The sequence below is a fragment of the Drosophila rhopaloa genome, unplaced genomic scaffold (genome assembly GCF_018152115.1).
Source record: "Drosophila rhopaloa isolate 14029-0021.01 unplaced genomic scaffold, ASM1815211v1 contig_2, whole genome shotgun sequence".
Classification (NCBI taxonomy): domain Eukaryota; kingdom Metazoa; phylum Arthropoda; class Insecta; order Diptera; family Drosophilidae; genus Drosophila; species Drosophila rhopaloa.
The window spans coordinates 15,781,833-15,803,505 of record NW_025335083.1 but is presented as its reverse complement, the minus strand read 5'-3'; the positions used below and the strand labels follow the sequence as shown (position 1 = coordinate 15,803,505).

Sequence of the window (21,673 nt, the reverse complement as noted above, 5' to 3'; positions counted from 1 at the left end):
TTTACTTTTAAAGTTGGTAAAACCGAACACTTACACTTTAAACAAAAAAGCAAGCAAACTTCGGCTAGCCGAAGTTTATATACCCTGCAACTGTTCCAGAAATTAATAATATATATGACATAGTCAAAAAACGTAATTCTGAAATCGTAAAATAGTCCCTTTTATTTTTGAGTACCCATATACCCATATATTGTAGGAAACAACGACGTTATAATTTTATTTCCGATTGCTTGGAGATATATGATGCAGTTGACCGATCCGAACTGTTCCGACTTATACACTACCTGCACAGAAAAAATAACTTTTTGCAATGTTTCCAGTACCTTTAAAACTGATTGACAAGATTGCGTAGAAACAGACAGACGGACATGGTAGGATCGACTCGCCTGAATATATTTTTAGGGTCACTGCGTTGACGGAATAATCCCTCAGGAAGATTATAAAAATTCAAATTTGATATTGCTATTAAAACAATATATATTTAATTTATTTGTATTTGAATCATTCTCTGTGTGAGATAGCCTTGGTAAACTTTCTAATCTTTGGGAGACCACTTTTGAGTTTGAGCAGATAAGAGAAGTAACTAAAAAATTTTTTGAATCTATAATAAAGAAGTATATTTAATCATTAATTCAGAAGCTTTAAAAAGCTATATTTGTTGCTCAAATTAATTTAGTTAAGGCTAAGTACCAAACCTAATAGATTTAAAAATTTTAATAGGCAATTCCGCCCAATGCTTGATAGTGCTGGTACATTTTGTATAGAAGATTTGTATACTAAGATTTTATTGAGTGTCGAATAATTAATTTATTAAAAGCCATTAAACTAATCCAATTTTTCCCCCATGAAACAGGCTAGACAGTCAAGTACATAGCTAAAAGGTAAAACTTTATTAATTCGTAACAATGTTTTTTGGCCGAAGCTTGTTGAACTTTTTAGTAGGCAACTACTAAATATCACCAGTTTATAGTTCACTATAGCTAACATTTGGAAAATATCAGTACAACTCCATTAAAAAATCAACGATCACCATTTGCACATGATCTGTATATATGTATGATCACTCGTCGGCGAGTGTGTTAGTGTGACCGCTTATGGGTGTATAATAAAAGTGAGTTCAGTTCAGTTCATTTGTCATGTGGCGATGCCTTAAGTGTTATGTTTTGATCTAAAGAGTATTCGGTAATTAGGCACTATGTGGTATTGGCATTGGCATCGATCACCAGCATTTCGGAGATGCCCATGATTTCCTCGTAGAATCGCCGGTTATCAGCATCCACCGGATGCCAATCGTGTGGAGCAAGGCACTGTTGCATTCGCTGGCGCCAATCGCCGTTCGTCCGCGACACCTTATAGACCATATACGATATGGCCGTTAGGAGAATCAATCCCTGACTCACGTAGATCAGGATATCGTGGATGTTATCGCGCAGAAATAAGAAGCTGAGTTGAAACTGTCAAAACAAACATAGATGTATGAAAAAACATGAAATTCCATAAGCAGGTCTTAAAGTATATAATGATATTATGCCAGAAAGATACCTTAAAATATCGTTATTTCAGTCCATTACTTACCAAACACAGTCCCAGAAATATGGGCGTGGCAAAGCGTATAAAGAAAATTTTGAAACTTGAGATAGTTTTGCCCAGCATAAACTGCAAATCGCATTGGAATCGCACTCGACCGTAAACCCAAGTGGTCATCAAAAGAAGCACTCCCGAAAAAAATACGTGCGAGAAAAAGGCCAAATTTGGCAGCTGAGTCAGCTGACTAAAGCCCAACTGAAAATAAGATTTTAAAAATCACGTAAAGCATTCAGAGAAACGTTAGTTCCAAACTCACCTGGGTACAAAAATACACAGAGGAGGCTGTGAGGCAGAAGACCAGAGAACAAATTACTAGATTTCTTCTCGATCGCAACGTTTCAAACTCGTCGAACAGGGCAGTCAGAACGTTCATCATTTGAATGATCTTTTTAAATAAATTTGCATTAAAAATTTTTCCTAAAATAAATTAAATCTAAAACTCACCAAGGCACATATTTCCGATAAGAATATCATGCCAAAAAAGAGAAAAGCCCATAGATTTGGTGTCGTGGTAAACCTCCCAAACAAGTAGGAGAAACAGAGATACAAGAACTGCATATGATGCTTCTCATCCACATGTAATGGTATCATGCCCACGTGATCTAGTAAGACAATTAATTAACAATAATGATTTATAAATAATGGATTATATATACCCACCCTCAAAGTGATCGTGGGCTACATTGCAGAATAGGAGAGCCATCAATCCGATCGTGATATGGGTAAGACACACCCAGATGCTTAATCTCTCCGCATCGCTGCGGAAGCTGTTGTAACTGGACAAGGTTATGATACTACCCCATCCGGGTCCCAATGCCACTCCGGCCATCAGGAGGGCGGTGCGCGATGTGGCTAAGACGCTTTCAAAGCTATCCAGCTGGGGCATCCAATAAAATTGCAGGGTATCAAAACTAACTCGTTCGTGAATGACGGAGTATAGAAATACAGCCACAAAAAACCCAAACATCAGCACGCAGGAGCATCGCAAGGCTTTACCAATCTAAACAACAAAACAAAAGGTAAATAAAAACTATATGATTTCAAATAATCTACTCACAAAAGCCACTGGCTTGAGCAGCAGGCCCAGAACTATTAGCCAGGTGGCCAAAACCCCTATGAGCATAGACCAGGATATGCTCATGGAACCGGAACTTTCTTCAGTAGAGGCAATAGCCGCTCTAGAGAATTGAAATAAAAGTAAGATCAATATAAAGTGAATTTTATCAAACACTCACCTAAAGAACTCAACAGTGGAATGTGGATCGACCCTATAATCCTATTAATCCATAATATTAATAACAGTAATCCGAATAAATCTTAAAGACTCACATCGACATCGTAATTCTCGTGTAAGGAACATTCCTTAGTATTCCAAGTGTTGTTGCAACTCATCCAGGGTATCACCTTGTGTAGGGAATTCACGGTATAAATGAGGGGCACAACAGATCCAATGCTGTAGTAGGTGAGAGTGCCAAGATTGAGGATCAGAATGGCGTAGCCGATGCCTAAAAGTATGCAGTGAAATTTGAATTAGTAAAATATTCACTTGCAAAATATGTACAGAACTCTCACCTTTGAATATGGGCGCCACCCGAAATGTTGAGATAGATCCAGATGATGAAAATTGTCCCAGAAATGCTTGGATCAAAAATATTGGCAGCGAGTACAAAAACATACCCACAAGGTAGGCGATTATGAACAATACTATAGGGGTAAAAAAATATATAATAAATATTTTAATTATTATAATAAGTTTCTATAAGGAACATAAAAGCGTTAATCACAAACAAATATTTTGTATCATTAAAAGAAAGAAACATTCATTTAAAAGATTAACATACATCTATTATTGTATAAAAAATAATTTCTGCATTACTAAGAAAATGTTATAATTATTCTCATGGGGTTTTTTCTTATAAATTGTGAGTAATATAATGGCCAGTTGAACCCTGACTACTCTTAATTATTATAAACCTATCACACATTACTACTATATATTATATTAATTTGTCGTGACGAACACTGTGCAATTATTTAGCTTATCTTAACTCTGTAATTAGCTATTGCCTGTCAATTACCAAGGAAAATCGATGAAAAACTAGTTTTGGAGATGATTAAGCTCCGTCAATTTCCGGCCTAATAACTCAGTTAAGATCAAGGGATAGTTGTTTTGATTTTTGCGGTGATCACAGCCGCTGCTTTTCATCTAATCGCTCGCGAAATGTAATTAATATTCAACGCAAACGCTAAAAGCCGTCAATAACACAGCTTTGATAACCTTTGCTTTAGTTAATTAATTTATATTGATAAGTAATGGCAATGGGAATGTGGGAATCGCCACCGAAACCACCGAAACAATTTCTATTTAACAAATACATTGTTTTTTCAAATTCTTGTTTGTACTTCTTGTCTTTTAAATCGTAATAAATATTATATATATATTCTTATATATAATTTGTAATTATTAATTGGATAATAATTCGTTTTTAATATTTGTATAAGAACACAGCATTTGTTAGAATTTTCAAACTTGTATTTCGCATAAAATTAAATATTAATATTTTGAAATCGATTTTTAGTGATTTAAAAAAAAAAAGGAATATATTTATTATGATTTTCTTTCAGTGTTTACTCATTTTAAATAGCACTTATAATAGGCTACAATCTAAAAGTACTTCTACACAAGTTTTATACAATGTTAAAGGGTACTTACACCAACCGCCCTGCAATATTCCGAAGGTGGAGAGTTCGGAGAAGATCAGCGAACTGAAGGCAAATGTGCAGCTGGCGAAGTAGAAGTCCGCCGATTTGGCCCAACGACCCCGAGACTTATCATGCCTATAGGGTCGCTCCAGTGTGTCATAGGCACTGCCCGATCGCACGGCCATGCTGTGCACCTGTCGGTTCCGGATACGGCGCGCGGCGAAGGCCAAACTGCCACCCATTCCAGCTCCAGACTCCATTTCCGATCCATCATGGGGTAGTCCTGCCCCATGCTCGCTATTTTCACAGTCGCCCAGGAGCATGAAGTTGTTAAGCTGCTCGCCGCAGATGCCCTTCATGGTGGCTCATCCAGTGGCCACCAGGTGAGAAAGCACAATACCTGAGACTCTGAAGTCTCAATTAAAATTGCCCAGTTGCTTGTCGTTCCAAGTTCATGCCGTTTTGTTCCGCTTTTGTTTTGCTACGTCTTTTTTGGTCGTCTGACCTAGTTTTTGAGCAGCAGTTTTTCTGGGTCACTTCACGATGAACAGTAGTAGTACAAATCTGAACGTCAGATTATCTTCTAATAGTCTTTAACTGCCACCGGCGGCCTCACCCCGCAAATGTAAATCTTATTCGAAATGAAACCCGCTGTTTATTACTCCAAGCTATCAGCTCTGATGCTCAGCGACAATTGATGCTAGTCGATGGGGATTGCCGTTCTCAAGCGACGTAAAATGAAGCAGAATTATAGGCAGCACCAACAACAAAAGGCTCAACTCAAAAATTTAATTAAATATATAAGTCTTTATACGTAGTTTTTTAGTGCAATGCGTATATGGGAGCCAGTGAGTGTGCAGCGATTATACGCGATATACAGTGGGACGAATGCCTAAAAAACCAAAATAATATTACTAATAAGAATCGTGAAAAAATCATGAAAAATATTACAAGTGTTTTATAATATTGCTCAAAAATATTCCTCTATCATTATTTTGATAAATAAAATTAACCATTTATAATAATAACTTAAAGAGAAGGCTTTTAGTATATATCATAAAAAGGATGATAAGATTATAAACAAATAAATCATTTTTAAAATGGGAACATATAAAAAACAACATTATTCAATATTAAATGAAAATGTTTGAAGTCCCATGTTAGATTGTGTTATCTTGGCCAATCTGACGATGGTTCCGACAAAATGGGCCTTACCTATCCTATTATCGGTATCGCGAAACAAAGAAAAATTCCTACAGAAGGGGAAATCAAAACAAATGGAAGTTTATTTTTAAAAACAAAGCCATGAAAAGAATTTAATCGAATCGCATCGAAACAAAACAAAGTGGATGAAAATAAATCGAAAAGAAAAGAATCGAACTAAATGGCAAGTGAACGGGGGCAATGGACAGCTGATGGCGCTCTTTCCCACCCCCACTTCCACTCTCTTCGCACACAATGCCGGTGGCCTACGGAGCGTATACTTGACATTGCTCATTGGCTGAATTAGAGGCAGCTCTTTCGTTCTCTTTTGCCCGAAAACGTTTCAACAAGTAAAGCGATGAAAAACGGAGGGACTCTGTAATTGAGTGTTCGAAAATCAGCTGTTTTTTGTTTTGCACTGTGTGAATTGTGTAATTTATACGAAATGTTCAGCTTTACAACTTTTCTGCTTTTCCCTTGTGCTCACGCGTTTCGGACGGCGATGACGCTGTTGATTTGGTGTGGCTCCATTTATAAGTAAATTAGTGAGTGCACCGAACGCGGCGAACGTGTCCAATTAGTCGAATCGAAATGTTTACAAACAAACACTCTTGTGTGAGCAATAAATTTGCGAAAAAATTTATATGGCCAAGAGGAAAGCACACACAAAATATGCACAGTGAGAAAAGCATAACTGGACATTGTATAATAATATCCTTAATCCCATACATACATATTTGTAAAAGTTCCTTTAAAAAAAATGGACTATCCTGGCTGAACAATTTTGTGAGAGACCTTTTTAATTGTAAAACGAACACTTAACAACATTGCTTTTAAATCAATGTTACAAATGGTTTTGCTTCATTTTCATATCAAAAACTATTTACAGTCCTCCGCCATTTTTCCTCTGAGTGTGCATAAATATTTTTGTTTGCTTGTGAGGAAAAGACGCAAAAACTTGGCGTCTCAAGTGTTGGCCAAGTCTGTGGGCGGTACCTTTCCCTCCCGTCGTCATTTCTCCCCTTTCTTTACAACTTCTCTCCTCCTCCTGAAGACTATGCACATATAGATAATAATATTGGCGCCATGTAAACTCAACGTGTAACGTTATCATCCGCTAGTAATCTCAAACATCTGCAAACTCACATTTGCATGCACCTTCATGCAGTGCACTTTTCTATTTATATTTTGTTTAGGCGACACTTTTTGCAATCATGCACGAGACTCCTGCAAACTTCCACTGCGCGAATGTTAATCCGAATCTGAATCTCGATCTGAACCCGAATCGGAATCTGCTGCGACTGCGACGCACGTTGTCGGCGCGTCTGCCAGCGAACGACTGAAAACTGAAGAGTAAAAACTCAGCCAGATAGTCGCCGAATGTCAGACGAATGCGAATGTTGCTGCTGTTTTTACTGGTGTTGCTGCTGCGACTGCTGTTGCTGTTGCTACTGCAGATGTTGCTGCTGTCTGTTATCGCATTTTCTGCTGTATGCTACTTTTACTCTTCGGGGGAAATGCGAAAGAGTGACAAAAAGAAAGAGCGTGATTTAAGCATGAGTCTAGTTCAAATGCTCTACAGGTAAAGTGAGTCAGAAATAACAGTAAAAATAGCTTAAGAGCTTTTAAATTGATTATTTTTAACATGAGGTCCATTGAACTATTTTAAAGACCCTAAGTTACAAGAGCTTTATAAAAAATATAATAAATTTGATATATAAAATGCAAAATAAAATAAAGCTAAAATACAATATAGACTATTTTGTTGAAATTAAAGTAAGACATTTTTAGTAGGCTAAGAAATTTTTTATTAGGGGTTAAAAAAACCATTTTTAAACATACTTCACTAAATTCAATACACTTACCAAGTCAGTAGATGGATCATAAAAACAAGACACTAACAAATGTGAAATCGGTTTCGAAAAATGCAATTCCGATTATTCCGACTAAATTAAGTACAAAGTGGAAATTATTAACCCTCAAGTCGTATCAATTTTTTTAAATTACATATATGTACATGTATGAGCGAACACAAGAGCACGCCAAATTCGTATTGACCCCGCGACTTCTGTGTGATTTTCTCTTTGCTGGTCAATTACCGGCTATTGCCAAAACGAAGCCCAGTAGGAAATTTCTGGCCATTTTCGAGTCGCACACCAAGTAAGGGGAGACTGTCGACACGATTGACGCTTGACTCTTGGCCGCCGGCGTACAATAAATCATTGCAGTCGGTTCAATACTACCGATTTAATCGCATGACTTTGCAGAGAGCAAAATTTGCTAGTGAAATGCTACGGAATTTATATATTTACAGACCTGGCTTAGAACGTGAATTTATATATATAAATCTGTTTCTCAAACTCATTTTCTTTAAAGTCTTGATTTTGCTTACTATTTTGCTCACTGTATTTACAAGAAGGTGTGGTGAGAAAATGTATTAGGAAGTCGAAGGGGGGACTGTTATTGATACACTGACGCATTTCATTCAACGGCCAAATGCGGCAACAACATCGAAACAAGAAACGTGAAAAACAAGCGCGATACTTTGTAAACCGCAGCTGAAACTTGAAGTGGGAAAAACAAAAAAAGGGGGGCTGGAGATAGAGGGAAAAATCACACAACTGTTGTATTCTTCCATAGAAAAACAAAAGATATAGACGGAAAAAACAAGTGTGAAAGGCACCGACTGATTTCATTTGATTTGTGGCCTGTATTTTGCACTGAACGCAGTTTGAGACTTTGCGCATGCGCATGAACTTGACATTTCAGCTTTCGATTCAATTGCGTCGCTCTAATCGCACTTTATTATGTCGGGGGAAGTGGAGATATAAGCAAATAGCATGTGACAGTTTGAGGCAATGAATCAATCAAATGCATTAAGAGGCGTAACAATGCTGCGAAAATAGTTTAGGAGCAAACGGACTGTGTATACTAATTGACTGTGGTTGCGGGGAATTTATCACTCACGGGCTACTTTAAAGCCATCAGATGTATAATTTGAGCTCGTTTTAGTGCGATACAATTATGTTGTCAAATGATAATTACTTGCATAAACCAATCCTACATGCTAAAGTCCAATTAATCTTTTTTAATGGTCGATGATGCGTGTAATACAAAAACTTGAAGGAAAAACAGAATACTCTGTGAACAGTCAATAGAATGATCACAAATGCAAGATACTTAAGTAAACAATTTGTATCACAAAAATGATACACTAACAAACAATTCATAACTCGGGTATTAAGTGCTTAATTTTGCTTAAATATTTATATCGTCACCCAAACCTTTGAAACCCCTCTTAGAGTTCCCCCAAATTAATACTCTTATATTTTAGTTACATTTTCTTTATTGGCAAAATATTCAAACAATTCCTCCCAGAATGCACTTGGCATTCGCTTCGAAGAAAAGCTTGGAGTGGTTTTTCACAGGAATGCTTGGAAAATGTTTGCTAAATAAATAGGTAAGCGAGAGAAAGAGGCAACCACAAAAGTGGCTGGGTGCTTAGGTCGAAAGAAAATTTTGATGGTTCAGTTTTAGGGACAGGTGTGGAGGGATCCTGTTCAGGTGCTAGGTGCGAGTACCCTGTCTATATATGTCTATATATACAATGTATTTACAAAACAGTGTCGAGGGGTCCCCCATTTTTAGTTCGGGGGTTTCCCCATCAATGGCAGTTTCCATGGTAGAGGCGGGGGGGTCCGATCAGCAAAAAGGATTCTATAGTTATTCTATAGCATCCTTCTTACAGAGTTCCGGGAGCGGGAGCGGCGTTGATGGAGGCCACCGACTGGATGTGTCCGGCCAGGGGAGCGGTGTGAATGGCTCCACGGGTCTGGGCAGTGTACACACCCTCATGGGCCACCGGGGCCACGACGACGGCAGGAGCATGGGCGGCCACCACGGCGGGAGCGGCGGCATGGACGGCCACGGCAGCCGGGGCATGGATCGCTGCCGGCGGCCAGGAAGCCACATTCACGGCGGCGGGCCAGTGGGCGGCAGGAACGGCCCAGGGAGAGGCCACCACAGCGGGTCCGGAAACGGCGGTGTAGGAGAGTCCATGGCCGGCCACCTGGGACAGGAGAGGGATCACAGACGACTGCACGCCCATGGCGAGGGCCAAGGTGAAGACAACGGCGACGGCGAACTGCAATAGTAAAACCATTTTTAATATTAATAGCTTTCAAACTTTATAATATTTTTCATCCCATTGTTTAATTAGTTAGGATTACATCAGCATCCCCAGGATTAAAAATCCTGTAATTAGGAAATTTCTTTAGGATGTTAATTGATACAAACGTTTGAAGTTTAATCCATTTAAGAGCTGAGTTACTCTTTTTTAACTTTTTTGTTATAGCTCGGAGCTATAACCTAATCAGGATAAATCCATTTGATAACTCACTTTCATGTTGTTGGTTTTGGGTTTTGGGTTGCGCTCTGATTGAACTCTTGTTCTGAACTGATCTGTCAATGGAGCTGCTGGCCAGTTTTATACCCCACAGCTGACCACATCAGCTTTAGAAAACCGCTACGTCGGAGGGTTCATGAAAGTGAGAGTTCACACACCATGACACGGTGGACACTGCTGACACTGCTCCGCATGCATATGATCAATGCTAATGACATGCCTTGGATCTGAACGAAACGGATCGGTTCTGATCGGTTGTTCACGGCTAGGTTAAACGACTTCAAAGCAGGCAAAGTTGAAGAACTAGTTCGGCTGCTATTTTTTTATGATTATTGTTATTAAGTTATTGTATTAAATGTGGGCGGAAAATAAAAATAATGTAGATCCAAAATGCTTAATCCTGATAAGAAGTTTCTTTCACAAAATGTACCCTGTAATTCCTAAAAACACCAAATATATTATCACAAAAGGTATAAGGGTATTACACTTGTATTGAAAATCTAAATATTTTAAAGTTAGTTATCGAAAATATTAACATACGGTATAATATAGCATAAAATTAAAAAAAATGACGGATCCGGTTATAATCAAACATAAAGTGCATATGGGCACTTTTGCTTTTTCTATTAACTAAATTTAAGGTAAGCTGAATATCGATTTCATAATATTGAAAAAGCAAATAAATTAAAATGGTTTTCTATAAACTGTCGCATTACCATATATCTATAATTATTTAACCATAATTTAGAACAATAACCAACAACCCCGCACAATGAACTAAATCACAGGCGAACCACCATACCCACACCACTCACAACTTGCACCGCCCCAGAAATGCATTATCGGTGAGTGTGTTTTCCATCTCCGTGGCCATGTGGGTCCAACTGTCTGAGTGAGTGGCCCAACCCACTTTTAAGCTGCAGTTCCGGTAAGTTGATTTTTCACTCCATCACACCGCTACTTTAATTACTTAATTGTTGTTTGTGCGCGATTAGCATTTCAGTATGATTTATAACACGATTACAATTATGGAGCGATCGGTATCCTGTATAAGGCCGGCTAATAACTGATTTATGTGTCTTAAGGGTTAATGATATGCCAGGAAACTCCCACTTAAGCGATCGATATTAAAATATATCTATGGGAAAATTAATCATTTTATAGGTTTTTAGACAGAATAAACTAAATTCGTTATATTTTTCAATAAAATATATTTAAATTAATTTATAAGATATAAGTTTAAAATTCGAAATAAAAACTATGAATGAAGCTATGAATGTAAGAAAATATTAATTTTGAAAGCTTAAAAAAAATGTATGTATGTAGTAAAAAAGTAGTCATAAAATATTCCTATGATAATGATATTAGTTTGAATGTAACTCTAAAGTTACACTGACAAGTATTAAATTAGTCACTGAACTTAGAAAATAAGCAAAGCTTAAATCCATTACAGACGTATTTAAATTTCCAGGCTGTTTCCCTAAATATTTCCACCTTCGATTACCTAATGGATTCGACATTGCGCAACATTTACTTGGCTGAAATGGATCGGGAGTGTGGGTGTCTGCCGCCTGGAGCAGCCCACATAAATATATTGCAAACCCATTAGGTGCAGCAATTAAATCCAAATTTAGTGCAAATGCAGCCCAGCAAAGACAATTCAATTATGCCCAAAAAGCCTTACAAAAGAGGAAAAACTTGTTTCGCTGCCAATGTGGGTGAGATCGTTCGAATCTTGGCAAAAACTCTTGGCAGACACCAAAAAAAGTTCAAGTTGAATTCTTGCGATGCGATGATAATCTGTAATTAGCGGCTGCTATAATTTAATCTGTGGGGCAATTATTTAGTTGTACCAGAAGCCCAGGTGCTGACTGAATCCGAAACTTGGTCTTTGTGCGATCTGTAATTAGCGCTAAGTGTTTGCATAATTAAGCATACGCCCTGTGCGCCCAATACGTGCATATGAGCTGAGTATGCTCCAATTAACTCGATCTAATGACCATTGGCCCCCAACTTGACTACCGTTCAGCGATTGCCGATAGTAATGCCAAGAAAATTAGGACTGCCACTATAATAATACACACTTAAAGACAAAGACACATTTGATCTAGACAGTCTTGGCAGATATGAAATCAATTGAACAATTTGTCGGCTTCTCAAGGTCGAGCAGGTGCAAAAAAAGACTGAAGGTTATAATTAACTAATATGGAGCTTATGATTTAGTCGAATTTAATATGAGTTTTACAACGATTCAATGCTTTGTCTTAGTATGCAATGCTCTCTGCAATGCTCTTTTAAGAAAATAAACTATATTACTATTATTATTATTACTGCAAATGTATAAACCTTTTCAGGCAAAGTCTCAAAACATTATTTTCATATTCCTCTTACTATTTGTATTAAAAGAATTCTGCAGTAAAAACATATTTCAAGCTTCGAGTTTTTTTTAATTCAGGCTTAGGATTAATTTTACCTTCCTACGAACTCAAAAATTTGTTAATGTAACAGTTTAGGGTTTTAGTTATGCATTATACAATAATTTTAAGATTAACAAGCTGGGGAATTAAAAAAAAAAGTTTTCAAAGTTAAAAAAAAACTTTTAATAATAAAATCAATCTGAGATAATTAAAAAAAAAACAAATTCAGCTTGAGATATTAAAGTATTTTCAAAGGCAGCTAAAAATAAAAATGTATTTTGATATAAGCCTATATTAAATGTTAAATAGCACATAGAGTAAATGTACTTATAACATTTTGTAGAGATCTTTCCACAAATTTCACCCCCATATTTCAAAAACACAATAGTTAATTCGTATAAAAAACGCTGATTGAGTTTATTTATAACGCTTTCGTCAATCTTTACATTGTTGCAGATTACTAGAGTACAATGGGATATTTACAGGTTGGCAGGGCATATCGAAGGACGATATGCCAGACAGTGATAGATATAGAAAGATATAGTGATAGTGGTAGAGTGGAGAAAGATAGGATAGCAGATGGGAAGCATTTGAAGAGTTCTCAAATAATAAAATTAACATGCTGTCATTTGTTGGTTTGTTGTAGTTGTTGTAATTGCTGTTGGACTTATATATTTGCTGAGTGCGTTGGGAAATGTCCAGAGGATATGGACAAGGACCCAAGATCAGGATCGTGTTCGTATCGGGGGGACTAAGAGCGGTGTGCTTAACAATAAGTGTACAGAGAGAGAGATGGGTATTTATCCGGTTGGAGTCGTGGGGGAGTCGCTGAAGCAGTTGGAGATCAGTGATACTGCCGTCCATCCGCTCCGTTTGGCATCGGTTGGGTATAGTTTCTCAGGCACTCGCGACTTACAGAGTTCCCGGGGCAGGGGCCACGTTCACGGAGGTGGCGGAGTTGATGTGTCCAGCCAAGGGAGCGGTGTGGATGGCTCCACGGGTCTTGGCCACATAGACGCCCTCATGGCCATGGCCGGCGGCCAGACCAGGTCCCTGGGCCAGGTTGATTCCGGGAACGGCAGCTCCATGCCATCCGGCACCGGTCAGACCCCAAGGAGCAGCACCAGCATGGACGGCGACGGCGGCAGGACCTCCCCAGTGGGCGCCGTTCCAGCCGTTGTTCCAGGCACCGTTCCAGGCACCGTTCCAGGCACCATTCCAGGCACCGTTCCACAGACCAGGTCCTCCATGGGCCACGGGGCTAACGTAGGACACACCAGGAGCGATCTGGGCCCACGAGGCCTGAGCTCCAGCCAGGGCGCACACAAACATGACTACGGCAACGGCGAACTGGAAAATGGTATTCGAATTTGGATTACTTACAGGATACTAGGCGTGACTTTTCGAAAAACTCTTGAAAAGTTTTTTGAAAATTTTCAAAATTCTTTTGAAAATTCTAAAGTTTTCTCAGAACACTTCTGCTTGTTGTCCTCACCTTCATGTTGGTTTTTTGGGGTGGGTTTTGAAGTTGGGTTGTTGAAGGAGAAGTGCTTGTGTTGAATACTCAGCGAACGAGTTGATTCTGATTTCGACTACCAAATTGTGGCAACTTTTATACGAAAAGCGCGGCGCGGACTTTGCTTGCTTTTCCAATTTCAAAACCGAAACCTGCCCCCCAAGTCAAGAAAATATATATCAAAATGAGAGAGGCGAGAGACTCTGCTCTAGAGACGCCGACGCCCAAGTCTCGGGCAGAATTGGAGTACCCAGTGCGGTTGGTGTAGATCCGCTCCGGGTTTTGGCCTTTCACTGCCCAGCTGCTCGAAGATCTCTGCCTTGGGTGTCGCTTCCCGGCCCCGCTGCCACTGCCCCCCTCTCAACCCCTACCCACTTGACCACCACCGCCCCTAAGCCACACCCCTCTCTCCCACAAAAAAGGGGCGGCGGGCGTCAATGATTGCGCAAATTACCACAGTCAAACTTCTATAACTTAAGATCGAAAATCCTTAAAAATAAAATAAAATGTGGTACTAAATTAAAATTGGTTACACACTTTTATAAAAAGTGCCTTAAAATTAATTCAATAACTTTATTAAAGAAAACTAAGTGCCTAGATGTCAAGTTAATAGCATTAACTCCATAATAATAAGACATCTAAGAGTCACTCATATCCTTAAATTGATTTTTCACTTAATTTTATATTATAAGTATCTTGAAAGCCTTCTTCCTTTCATAAGTTAAGTTTTGTAATTCAATAGTCTGTAGCATTAATTGAAATTAATTTTGTTTTTGTTAGATAACGTTTTAATGCAATTCGTACAAAAATGTCCTAAATCGATAATAATGATCTTACAATTTTAAACCAACATACAACATTTAATTCCAAGTTCGACAAAATTCGTGTTCAATAAGCTCGACTGTATAAACAAGAATTTACAGCCGAGGGTGAAACACTTACACACATAAGCATATATATTGTACCGAACACAATCGGTTGGCCCAATCAGCGGTTGGAAAATTGCCGCAAACACCAAATTATATTGATAAAGCACAAACACATTTAAAAAGTCATAAGCATTGCGGCCCAAAGCATTTAATTTGCAATGGCACAGACCAAAGTTTTTGCTGCATTAGCTTTCAGAATTCTTTGTTGCAATTATATATTCCGTTGGTATGAGTGTTTCGTTTGCAGCTTGGGGCATGGAATTTCTGTAAGGTAAAGTAAAATAAAGTCGCGTGCCTACACTGAAACAACAATTACTTTGCCCCAAGGCGGACTTAGAACTTAGCCTCTGCAATGACTTAATCAATGCAATAATACGAATGAGGTTTAAAATGCCAAACAATTAGTCAACCGTAAAAATAATATTGTAATCGATGGTGGGTTTATCTCTTCACACATTCAGTTTTTGTTAAAAGGGAATCCCTTTAACAACAAGGTTAAATCACACAAGGGGAATTGAAAAACCTGACTACATTTTTAAAAGTAGACAATTATATATATAGTAAGTTACAGAAGGCCAACATTATTAATATTATTTTACAATTTTATGACGTTTGATAAGCTTTAGCCTTATACATTCCCCACCTTTTACATTTTTTCTTTAATACAAAGAGACTAAAGATTTAATATAAAAAAAACATTTTTTAAATTCTTAAGCAATTTAACAAGTACGTTAGCGAGGTCATTATTTCCAGACGCAAATTCCTGAAATCTGAAATTATTCGCAGTGTTTTAAATAAACAATTAGCCTCTGCAGTTTTGCCTTGTTTTTGCTGCCCGCTGCTCCGCCAAAAATAGGAAGGCAATGCTCGTATTGTGGCGGGGCTACGCCCAAGAATAAATATAATCAAACGCTGTCAGCATTGGCAAACAATAAAAATGCAAAATAGCAAAATAGCAAAGCGAATTGGTGGACTACATTTCCATGTTTGGGGCACTCGGCTTAAAACCCCCAGCCAAATGCAGACTCAACTTGAAATTGTCATGGACATGCAGATCAAAAAAGAATTGGCCACGTTTTTTTTAGACCTGGGTCAGAGTGTCAAACTGGCCAAATGTGAGACTGAAACCATTTAGAGGACAGCTGCAGCGAAAAATATATGCGATCCATTAATCACATCCAATATGATTATGCATAGGGCCCAGTAACGGGTATTGGTGGAATGTCATAGTCGTCTAACTGGCGCAATTAGATCAACTGTTCGAAAAAAAACCAGAGCAATTTTCATTTGAAGAACGAGCCCTTCACCTCGTTCCTATTAGAGCTTCATTAACAAACCAGCTTGCCTAAAATATGCACTATGCCAACCAATTCCTACACCCAACTGATGACGAAACAGTCAGCATTTTATTGCAAATTATGAGATTTTTATTACGATGACCAGCAGACAATGCAGGCCAATTTTTTAGGGCGTGTTGGCTTTTTTCCTATTCTATTTTTTCCCATTGTTTCGCTATTGCAAGTAGGCTCTAGTAATAACCATCTTGTCGGTTTGGTAATGATCGGTCAGTTTATCGCCCGCAAATCGCATAATTGGCGCAGGTTACTTTCAACCCGGCCGCAATTATGTTAATTTTTTAAACACATTTGCATGGCACTACCTCATGCATACCAAAAGATAAAGCCTTTTCTAGCGCACGTTTATGGTTTTGTTTTATTAGCAAAAAAAACAACTTTGAAAATGATTTATTGAATATTTATAATTTTTAAAATATTATGTGGGAATATTTTGTATTCTTTTTTTCCAAATTCTCTCAATTTTTTCTGTATAAAATGTCTTAAATTTATATGTAGTTAACATCCAGGCCTCAAATCGTACAGTGTCTGTCAACCTTTTTAATATCCAATGGTGTAACGGAGCCTATTGCTAAAGTGCCAAATTATTCTTGACAGCTCTCAGTTTGATAACTTGTTACGAGAGCGTTACGTCGAAAAAAATTGTGAAATCAGTAATTTGTATTTCCTGTTTTATTTTTGTACATAAAAATGAGTCAATTGATTGCCAAGGCCCAGGCCCTTGCCAATAGTAAGTTTGTCACTACTAGTTTAACTAAAATACACTTACACTTTGGTATTACACAGGGGTGATTGTGGCAGCACGTCCGCAACTCGAGGAATTCTGGAAATATGCCAAGGTGGAGCTATCACCTCCGATGCCCGCTGATTTCCAGAAGTTAAAGAAGACCGCAGAGTCAGCAAAGAATGCCTCCAAGAAGGATATGAAGGGGCAGCTAAAGAAGTCTGGAATCGGCCAGGTCACCGTCAGCGAGGCCTGGCTAAATGTTCTGGTCACCGTGGAGGTGATTACCTGGTTCTACATGGGCGAGGTCATCGGTCGCCGTCACTTCGTCGGCTACAAGGTCTAACAGAAACTTGTCTAATATTTGCCTTAATGTTTTGCCTTTTATTTAAATGCCTGTTTGCAAACATATATTTTCTGTGACCAGGTGCTCTGAATAAAGGTTCACTATCTGCATGAAAACATTTTTGGATCACCAACAAATTAATGATGGTGTGAGTTTATCAAGCCTACCACCAAAAACTCATTTTTTTTGTGAGATTCCGAAGTCTTTTCATATTTAAAAGCCGAAGAACCTTCTTTATTTGTTTAAGGAAACGAAATCAACATAGTTTTTCTTAATGTCTTTCAGTTGTTTGTAAATATTTGCATATGTACATTTTTTGTGACCAGGTGCACAGCATGAAAACGCCCACTCCGTCATTTACTACTGCCCCGCCTTGAATTCCGGAGAACCATTGGCCCGGCATGAGCAACGCGCTCAATTGAGATCTGCGATCAGCTGAGCTGGCATTGATCTTGCGCTTAGAATTCTGATTCCTCCTTTGCGAGGCGAGTGCGCAGGCGTCCGAGCGGCAAAGCGTTATGTTTCTAAGGCGGTGCGACAGCGGACACGGGCTGCACTCCGGTCAAGTGGCATAAATCAGATTGACGCTGTGGCAGTTGCACAGCCCGAACCCAAACAATGGCAACGTACGTGTGCCCCGCCAACTTGCGCCAGGTAGGTACAGTCAAACATGACGAGCTTAACAATTGCTAACAAGAAATATATAAATAAAGTTTATGTATGATTTCCCAGATATTTTGTATAAAAAGTAACTGGTTAATACCACTTAATATCACTTATCTTGCAAAAGAATTTTAATTTTTTCTATATCTAACAAATATTTAAAAACAAATTTTTTGAAGACTAAAAAAAAACCTTAAAAAATTCACCAATTTTATAATAAGTTTTGTTAAAAAGTGTTCAAATGCTTCAAGTAAAACACAATTCAGATATTTATTTATTTTAAAAACCAACCAACATCAATAAAAAGAAGTGGTGAATAATGATGTTTTTAATGTTAGTTTTATTAATATCTATACAAACCAAAGTTAGTCTACGACTTTATTTGTTTGTCTGTATATTGAATTTACTGGTTGTCCCAATTTTAATGGCATTTTAATAACAAAGGCAGCCTGCTAGCACCAGTCTTTGTTGCAATCTCACCGCTGGATTGCATCATGCTAAGGCCGCAGACTGGGCTATATGGTGGGTCCTTATCACAACTCCCCGACTGACAACGCCCATTTTTGACTAGATGAATGCGAATTTCGAATTAAAATCGCATAAGCAGAATGAAACTAATTGTGTAGAGGAGGAGGGGAGCTATCGACTTGGAGGGGAAATCAATGTTAGCCACGCTTGAATTCAATTTGGCGGCTGCCAATTGTTGCAACTTGTAACCGGCAACTTGGAAGTGGCAACGAGGTGGAGACCCAGTGGGGTGGGCTTATTGCCAGCCAACGAATTTGGTTTCCAGCATTTGGTAACCAGCATTTCCACCCACACCGCCAACACCACTGGCCTGCTGCTCATTATTTAATTTGGTTTTTATACCCTACTAGTGTAATAAACACTACGGGTTCACCTGGCACACCTGTTCAATTTCATACAAATTTAAAAAAATACTGGAGTAAAATTAAAGTTGAAGGAACAACAAGAATTCAAAAATCGGCCAATTGTTTTGTTTTTAAAATATACACAACATATCGAAATACCTGGAAATAATAATTTAATTTATATATGATAGATATGTTATTTACTCCAATCTATTGCTTAGATTTTAAAAATGGATTTCCGGAATGCCGAAATAATAATTTGGTAAAAACATCAACACGTTAACAAGTTAATTATTTAAGTATTCAGGGAACTCATATCTAATAAAATTACTAAAAGCTAAAACACTGTTTTTGTAAGAAAATCTAGATGTCGACCAAAGCACAATTTATAAAGTTTTAATTGTTCGAACTTAATTAATTCAACTGGCTTGCATAGGCAATCACACTTGGACTCTGGCAAGGAATTTTCGAGTGGGCGGCCTCCAAAAGACTGTATTTTTTTTTTGGAACTTCGAACCGATGATGCAATTGCAATCGTAACGTAATCGATTGGTCAAGTATTCCCCCAGTAACCGTTAGCTGGCGATCAAGATCTGCGGGTAATTAATCCAATTACAATTAGTATGCTAAGCGGACGCTTAATGGTCATTAGGTGAGGGTAATAATTAACCACTTTTGTGGCCACGCTTGTCACTACACAACTGTCACAACTAACAGAGAGCTTAGCAATACAATTGTTGCTAATTCAACGAGTTCTATATGGGCTGGTTAGTGTGTTTATGACGTTAGCAAGTGGCTGGCGGAATGTCTGGATTGTGGGCCCCTTTTTTTTCCTTCTTTTTTTTCCATCCAGCTGCTGCCACGAAACATAAAAAAAAAACAATCTGAACGAGTGTGTGCAACAAGTTTGTTTGCCGCTCATGCAACCCGCTAGATACTTGTCGCTCACTCGGCGGCGAATATTTGGCTACAGGTTGCCAGCCGTACTATATTTAGGCCACCAACCAGTTGTGGGTGCGGATAAGAAAGCTGTGCCGTTGCGGCATTACGAAATCCAGTCAGTAATGGAGCTATTTTTGTTTGATTTTCTGGCTCTGTAAATCGATTGCAAGTGTCCACAAGAAAACGCCTCGTTCTGATCTGTTCTGGCGAATGAATCACTCGACTGCAAAACTGACTCTATCCTTTGCTGAAATACTGACCTTATTCAATAAATCATCGCCCACACAAAAGTGGCAAGCTGAAATGATGCAATTGTTGCATGCACCTAAAAATATATTATTATATTAATTTAGAATTAAAAATTTAAGTAAATATGATGGATATGTTATCTTCTAATTACATAACTTGTTTATGTTATTTAACAATAATAGTTATTCTCTAAAAATAAAAAGGATTAAAAAAATGTGTTTTTTTTTTAGTTCATATCTTAACAAAAAATTAAATTTTAAATTAAGGCCAAAAATCTTATCTCAGTATTTGTTAGCAATAGAATTTCCTAAAAAAAATAATTCTTTTTATTTTTATTGGGTCATGGGAAATATACAAAATATACATATAGTCCAACTAAAGAATAAGATTATAAAACAAAAACGTAACTTTCCCCATTAAAAATAGCAAAATTACATTTGTATGTGTAGCAATCAGAAGTGATCTCCAAGCCAAAAACCAAACTGCCCTCGCCTTGCCAACATAAGTGCGAAATGCGTAGACCAAAAATAAACGGAAATGCATTTCAGTGGGCCAAGTTGAACTCGATTCTGCGTGGAAACCAGAAACTGCGAAGTGCGTCGGGGTGCACTGAACCCGTTCGAAGCAGGAAGCCGCAAAGTGCGTAAACTTGAACTTGCTGTGTTTTCTACTGCAAACGGGGTGGAAGGAGGGGGTGTGGTGGTGGTGGTGGTTTGGGCCCAGTTGCATTCGGTGGCTGCGTCATGCGTTTGTGGATTTGCGTGCACGCAGCCGTCGATCGAGTTAAACCCACTTGCAAATAAAGAAAACAAAAAGTGAATGGCTGGGGCTAGATTTATGGCCAATTGCCATGGGGCTTGGCTGCCGACACGACACTAAACAACGCCGGCAAAATGTTTAGCTGCTGTTTGTTTGACTGCCACTTGTCCCCCGCCCCCCAATGCCCCACCCCTTTTAGCTGCCTCACGTTCCGGCGCCAATTGACACTTTTATTGAAAGCCCCGGCATTTTTTAGCTTATCATGTTTTTCGGTCTAATCCATTTTCAGTCAAAATAGCTGGGGCATCAAGTCAGGCATTTATTATCTCCTTATTTAATTTAAAATAATTGGATACCCTTAAAAATGCAAATTATTTCTTTCATTATTAAATAACCTAGAATTTAAAATAAGACTAGAATTTATAAAAGAATTTTATGGATGAACCATATAAGTTTAATTTTTAAATTAACTTTAAATTCATTTCGTTAGGATCATATACAAAAAATATTTACTGAACTCCTTTCAAACAAACAAAAAAATGCTTTCGCTATGGAAAACTAATATTTTTGATATTGCAAACCGTTAATAATTTTATACATTTTTTCTTCTTAAAAATCGAATTTATGCGGCAGTATTTTACTATGTAGAACATCATTTCAAATGTTTCCGACAGAAATCTTCAACTAGTTAAGTTGCTTAAGATTTATTTTTAAATAAATTTAATACCCTTATAAACTATTCGAGTATTGAATATGCCTACAACATTTATTTTACAATTATTTTCCTAAATAAATGTATCGACTTAAGTATAATATAATATAATTTTATAACCCTTTGTGGCAAAATAAAATCCTACATGTCCCATTGGCAACGGGAACAACCGCCTAACGGCTTTCAATGGCCCGCAGTGGGCGTTAAGGCGGATTTGAACTGCATTACTTAGCTTGGGCATTACTTAACTCCATCGCGGCCATATCAAGTTTTTCCATAGTTTTTTTTTCT

General features: G+C 38.0%; 4 protein-coding genes across 4 annotated transcripts; 1 reads left to right on the top strand and 3 right to left on the bottom strand.

Annotated features, from left to right (window-relative positions):
* Positions 1–867: 867 nt before the first annotated feature.
* Positions 868–6,840, bottom strand: LOC108047870 (sodium- and chloride-dependent glycine transporter 1). Its single transcript, XM_017128275.2, has 11 exons — positions 6,640–6,840; positions 4,301–5,182; positions 3,160–3,291; positions 2,917–3,092; positions 2,823–2,863; positions 2,645–2,765; positions 2,248–2,587; positions 2,032–2,189; positions 1,844–1,972; positions 1,576–1,782; positions 868–1,454 (listed from the first exon to the last, which is right to left on the bottom strand). The coding sequence occupies exons 2-11, from the start codon at positions 4,647–4,649 to the stop codon at positions 1,194–1,196; spliced, it is 1,914 nt and encodes a 637-aa protein (XP_016983764.2). The 5' UTR covers positions 4,650–5,182; positions 6,640–6,840; the 3' UTR covers positions 868–1,193.
* A 1,987-nt stretch (positions 6,841–8,827) lies between these two features.
* On the bottom strand, positions 8,828–9,936 carry LOC108047901 (adult cuticle protein 1). The gene is made up of 2 exons (XM_017128319.2): positions 9,893–9,936; positions 8,828–9,637 (listed from the first exon to the last, which is right to left on the bottom strand). Exons 1-2 carry the CDS (start codon positions 9,896–9,898, stop codon positions 9,236–9,238), a joined length of 408 nt encoding a protein of 135 aa, XP_016983808.1. The 5' UTR covers positions 9,899–9,936; the 3' UTR covers positions 8,828–9,235.
* Positions 9,937–12,707: 2,771 nt separating this feature from the next.
* On the bottom strand, positions 12,708–13,891 carry LOC108047891 (adult cuticle protein 1). The gene is made up of 2 exons (XM_017128309.2): positions 13,811–13,891; positions 12,708–13,665 (listed from the first exon to the last, which is right to left on the bottom strand). Exons 1-2 carry the CDS (start codon positions 13,814–13,816, stop codon positions 13,228–13,230), a joined length of 444 nt encoding a protein of 147 aa, XP_016983798.1. The 5' UTR covers positions 13,817–13,891; the 3' UTR covers positions 12,708–13,227.
* A 2,824-nt stretch (positions 13,892–16,715) lies between these two features.
* Positions 16,716–17,301, top strand: LOC108047911 (ATP synthase subunit g, mitochondrial). Its single transcript, XM_017128331.1, has 2 exons — positions 16,716–16,845; positions 16,902–17,301. The coding sequence occupies exons 1-2, from the start codon at positions 16,806–16,808 to the stop codon at positions 17,183–17,185; spliced, it is 324 nt and encodes a 107-aa protein (XP_016983820.1). The 5' UTR covers positions 16,716–16,805; the 3' UTR covers positions 17,186–17,301.
* Positions 17,302–21,673: the final 4,372 nt, after the last annotated feature.

What these genes read in the sequence shown, in the direction of transcription:
- LOC108047870 (XM_017128275.2), bottom strand. Translation starts at nt 4,649, where the DNA reads ATGAAGGGCATCTGCGGCGAGCAGCTTAACAACTTCATGCTCCTGGGC. An exon ending in TGCTCAAGCCAGTGGCTTTT is followed by an intron (nt 2,588 to 2,644) that starts GTGAGTAGATTA and finishes TTTGTTGTTTAG; the next exon opens with ATTGGTAAAGCCTTGCGATG. An exon ending in TATCGGAAATATGTGCCTTG is followed by an intron (nt 1,973 to 2,031) that starts GTGAGTTTTAGA and finishes TTATTTAAAAAG; the next exon opens with ATCATTCAAATGATGAACGT.
- LOC108047911 (XM_017128331.1), top strand. Translation starts at nt 16,806, where the DNA reads ATGAGTCAATTGATTGCCAAGGCCCAGGCCCTTGCCAATA. An exon ending in GGCCCAGGCCCTTGCCAATA is followed by an intron (nt 16,846 to 16,901) that starts GTAAGTTTGTCA and finishes GGTATTACACAG; the next exon opens with GGGTGATTGTGGCAGCACGT.